Raw genomic sequence first — 5,000 nt, forward strand, 5'->3', positions numbered from 1 at the left:
CTTGTGAGATAACTTTAAGAATTCCTAGGAATTCCTAAGAATTTCCTAAGAATTCCTAGGAAAAAATTCCTAGGAATTCCTAAGAATTCCTAAGAATTCCTAGGAATCCAAGGTGTGAATTTTCACGGTAATTCGGACTGGGAATTCCTAGGAATTCCTAGGAATTCCAAGTTTACATAGAGCTGACTCGGAATTCCTAGGAATTCCTAAAAATTCCAACTCAAAGATACCCACCTTGAAATTTTCCCAAAATTTGCAGGAATTTCTGAGAATAACTTGGAATTTGTAGGATTTTTTAAGAATAGCTTGGAATTTTTTGGAAAATCTGAGAAAAACTGGGAATTTCTCATGATTTGTAGGCCAGACAAATTTTGTTGAAATGCACAGCTTTAAAATAACAAATAAAGTAATACTGAGGTTACATCAAACAGTTTCAAATCAATAGTTTAATTACACTGGCTTTCATGAATGTTAAAATAAGAATAATTATCTGTTTGTTTGTTTTTTTTTTTTTTACATCAAGTATCAAAAGTAAAACTGAAAACAGATATGAACTGTTTTATAATATATTTTTTTTGGTTAATAATTTTCCATAAACAAAAAATAAGAACATTTAGCTCTGCTTTTTCAAAAATTGTCCCCGGAGGTTTCGCTGTTGCCCTCGAATAATATTGTCCACAGCTGCCCTCTTACACTCTTATCTCTTTTCCATAGCACCTAAAAATGAATAAATAAAGGTTGCAAATTAATAAGCACTTTGTTCAATGTTTTTAATTACACTTAAAGTGCTGATAATTATTGCTTGGTGGTATAATGACCTCCTTTCAGGAGTTTTTCAACCAGAAAGTATTTTTCTTTCACCTCTTATTTTGTTATCAAAATGAACTATCAGAATCATTCTGATAGTTCATTGGAACAATGGTACAACTTAAATTATTACTTTCAAACCAATCAGTTTCTCAAGACTCTACTTCCTATATATTCAGTGCAAAAGGGTTTTTTCCTTGGATTCACCTCACTCAAGCACAGAATTATTTTACTTCTCAGATTTCCAGAACACTTACACAACATAACTTTAACCTCCAACAAACCCTAACTTACAGTAGATCAAGTCCAGCTTCACCCTGTCCAGAGCAATACCCTCACCACCAGATGCTGTTACTCTTACTTCATCAACAGTAAACATCTTGTAAAGTAAGACTTTCAATCCCTCGAGTGGCTTAGTTGTATTCTTTATCATGGCAAGATAAGTCAACTGTAAGAAAAAAAAATTCCACATTAGCGAGTTAGGCCTTTTGTCTGCTTGTTTATTTGTACACTGGTTCAATACAAATAAGAAATTTAGTCATTTCTCATTAAGTACCTCAGGATCTCCTGTACTGGTTGCTCTATCAGCTGGAGCACTTGAATAGTTTGGGTTGGCCTTAAGAAATAAAGAGCTCATTATTAATTTGTAAAATTGTTCTGAGAGAATATAAACCATTACTAGTATTGATACAGTCCTATAAGAGTTTGAAATAAGTAACATACTTAAACTGCCTGAATCGAGCTGCCTGAACCGAGGATCGAGGAAAGACAATCGAGAAAGGAGTCGAGAATCGAGTGAAAGGAATCGAGAATTTAATGAGCTGGTTGCTTGACTGCTTCCTTGATAGACGCAACTGAGAATACGAATAACAGAAAAGACTGCCAAAGTTTCTCGGAAGCACTACACTAAGACAGTGTTTTAGGCCTAAATACTACACTAAGACAATGTATTAGTAGGGGGTTAGGGTTGTTCCAGTATTGGTAAAGCAATGACCTGTGTTTTAGACCCGCCAGCCTGAATCAATCAAATTAGCCAGCTGTAATATTAGACTTAACTCAAGTAAAAAGGCCCAAAAGGAAACTCAAATTGCTTCCAACTACACTGGTCAGGCCAGTTGTTTATTCCTCCTTTATGCAGTTGTCATGAGTGGCATTAGCAACTTTATTACCCCTTTCTTGAAGGAATAATTAATCATATTTTTATCCTTACCTTCAACTCCCTCACAATTCTTTTGAGATGTTTCACTTCTGAACGAAGCCCCTCAACTTCTCCCTTCAATTCTTCAAACTGTTGAGTAAAATGAGTAGTGAATGAGGTCCATTCACTATTCACTTCACTTGATGGTAATGGTCCCTGATCATGCCTCATGCCAAAGTCCTGTAGTTCTAGATCATCCTCCAGCAGTGAACTGTAGCTGGAGGAATGGTCATGGTGTGAAAGAGATGAATTTGTGTAATGGGTTTGTGGCTGGGGTGGAATGTGAAAAGGTGATGTGGTAAAAGTGTTTTGCATAGGTGATGTACGTTGTGTATTTAATGGTGTGATGGGACGGCGATTGGCAGTGGGTGTTACTGTGGATGGATTATAAGTGGGTGGTATGGATTGTGTTGGTGTAATGATATGAGGGTTGGAAGTAGGAGTGTTTGGAATGAGAGATGGCTTGTGTATAGATGAGGGTGGTTGTGATGGTGTGAAAGTGTGAGGGATGGAAGTGATTGTGTGTGTGGCATGAGGTGTGTCATGTGACAAAGATTGTGTTGATACAGTAGCTGATGGTGATGGTGACTGTTTATGGGGGTTGTTTGGGATAGTGTTGGGTGTGACAGGAAGTGCTTGTGGCTTTGACTGTACTGATGTGTCGGTAGTTTCATCAGGAATTACAACTGTACTTGTAGGTGTTCTGCGCTGTTGCAAAATGCCGTTTATCCTCTCTTGCTGTACAGATTGTTGCAACTTTGAAAAGAAAATAGTGAATTTTCTTTAATGAAAAGTAGTTCATATAAACCATCACATATTATATGCAAAATATATTCTGGTGTTAAAAGTTCACTACTTGGATACATGATACATGTAAAACATATGCTGGTATAAAAAGTTCACCCAAAAATAGATGGGGATGCACAGTTGAGACAGAGATGAGGGGCTTGGGTCACAGCTGGAGCTTCATCCAAAAGCTGGCTGGGGACAGACAGCTGTGGTCAGTTTCTTTGTTGCTGCCCTGTGTGCCAGTGCAAGAATCATAGGCAGTGATTGAGTGAGTGAATGAAAAGTTCACAATTTGGAAAATGAGGGAAATTGACTGCACATTTCAAATTAAGCATAAACACCACTAAAATTAGGCACTGAAAGGTAATGAGTCTTAATCAACAGCACTAAATGCCCACCCAATTACCTTTTTTCTTTCCAGCTCATTTTCTTTATCTTCGTTGTCACCTACAAAATAAAATTTGAAAAATAAAACAGTCAAAGGTGGCTAAAAAAATGGGTACTACAGTGTTGAAAATTAGTACTCACTAACTCACCAATGCAAGTGTGAAAAGAGTACTGATCAGTTGATCACTGTGACTGTGGATTGCAACATGAAATTGATTGATGATTAAGGGTTACCTTTCGCTTTCTTGTCATTTGTCTTTCTTTTTTCTTAGGGGGTTGCTGATCAGCTGAAAAATAAATCCCATTAATTACATATCAATCATACACCTTTGTAGTCTTTTGCAATAAGAACAAAACGCACAACAATGTGCACATAATATTATTTCTTCAATGGTTATTAAAATCCAAGACATAACACCACACGGTAAAATGAAATCTAAACCAAATCACTTAGTTACTTGACAAACAAAGAAGCCTAAGCCATGTATAAGTATTATACTGTTATATTATAATATAATAACCCAAGTTATTGACGGATTTTGATTGGTTCTTGCCTATGATCTATTAGAGGACAGACGCACGATTGACGTCACCATTACCTTTTATGCAAATAAAGTTTAATTCTTTATTATATAAAACAAATAGATTCCATGTTGCTGTGGGTCTGTTCAGTAACAGATCACAGAAGACGTCAAAATGTGGAAAGAACATCAGTGACACACTCTGCTATCGCCTCGTGTGCCACTTTTTTGTTCTTACCACATTTTGACGTCATCTGCGATCTATTACTGAACAGACGCACGGCAACATGGAATCTATTTGTTGAGTAGAAAACACGAGCCTGCGGCTCATGTTTTCTACACTTCTTGAGTGTTCACAAATGTCCGGAGTGTTTTGTCACAGTGTAATACACGGCTTTGACTCCTTCATTTGCTTTATGATATAGAGGTTAATGAAAAACAATAAAACACTCTGATAAAACATGGACTTTTAACCAATCAGAGCATGAGGAGGGTCCTATCTATATTTTTAAAAGTAAAAACAACAGCATGAAAAATAATAATGGGTAAAAAACTTACCGTTATCACCCTTCCCTTGATTTCTGGATGTCTCTGCCTCCTCTCTGTCCTCGCTATTATCTACATTAGGTCAATTTGAGACAAGCCAAGCGGTTAGCCATTAATACAATTTAGGAACACAAAAATAAAAGAACTTGTAATACAGTTAATGCCCAGGGTAGCCAATCAAACATGCAGCAGTCAAACCCAACTGAACAACATTTTATTGTTCAAGTGGTTTTAGGTTTTATTTCATTCGATTGAATGAGTATACTGAAATTAATATGAGATTTGTTTAAATGCACTTTGATTGAATCAAAATAGTATTTTTGTGAAACTGGTTTACATTCTTATGCTTTTCTTTAATTTACCTTGCTCCAATACATTTTCCCTCACTTTCTGGGATGGGTTCCGTTTTCTTTTACTGCTTTTATTACCTGGGAAAATAATAAAATTGCTTCTGATTATAAATGTAGTTGTATGTTGCATTATTTTATTTTTACAAGTGAGTCTATAAACATCAAAAATTGAAACTTTACCGTCGACATCACCGTGAGCAACAGCAACTTTCTTAACCAAACTTGCCTCAAACTCCAGAGCCTTTGCCTTTGTTCCTAACAATAAAGAATAAAAAGACTTAATTAAGCAACTTTAAGTGGATAAAATTTCTCAATTAGCTTTGAAACTCCCGCAATGTAGCCCTGTTTTACACCGGCCAGTTAATTTGAAGAAAGGCCGCTTAGATTTTTTGGAACGTGGAC

General features: G+C 36.1%; 1 protein-coding gene across 1 annotated transcript in view; it reads right to left on the bottom strand.

Annotated features, from left to right (window-relative positions):
• Window positions 1–697: 697 nt before the first annotated feature.
• LOC138040523 (myosin-M heavy chain-like) overlaps window positions 698–5,000 on the bottom strand; it is a 4,808-nt gene continuing 505 nt past the window's right edge. Inside the window, exons 2-10 of the mRNA XM_068886234.1 lie at window positions 4,779–4,853; window positions 4,611–4,676; window positions 4,261–4,320; window positions 3,416–3,448; window positions 3,201–3,241; window positions 2,018–2,761; window positions 1,364–1,423; window positions 1,102–1,255; window positions 698–717 (exon numbers count right to left, since the gene is read on the bottom strand). Coding sequence (XP_068742335.1) covers window positions 698–717; window positions 1,102–1,255; window positions 1,364–1,423; window positions 2,018–2,761; window positions 3,201–3,241; window positions 3,416–3,448; window positions 4,261–4,320; window positions 4,611–4,676; window positions 4,779–4,853 — 1,253 coding nt within the window. The remainder of the gene's footprint in view (window positions 718–1,101; window positions 1,256–1,363; window positions 1,424–2,017; window positions 2,762–3,200; window positions 3,242–3,415; window positions 3,449–4,260; window positions 4,321–4,610; window positions 4,677–4,778; window positions 4,854–5,000) is intronic.

This window comes from Montipora capricornis, chromosome 3, assembly GCF_036669925.1.
Source record: "Montipora capricornis isolate CH-2021 chromosome 3, ASM3666992v2, whole genome shotgun sequence".
NCBI lineage: Eukaryota > Metazoa > Cnidaria > Anthozoa > Scleractinia > Acroporidae > Montipora > Montipora capricornis.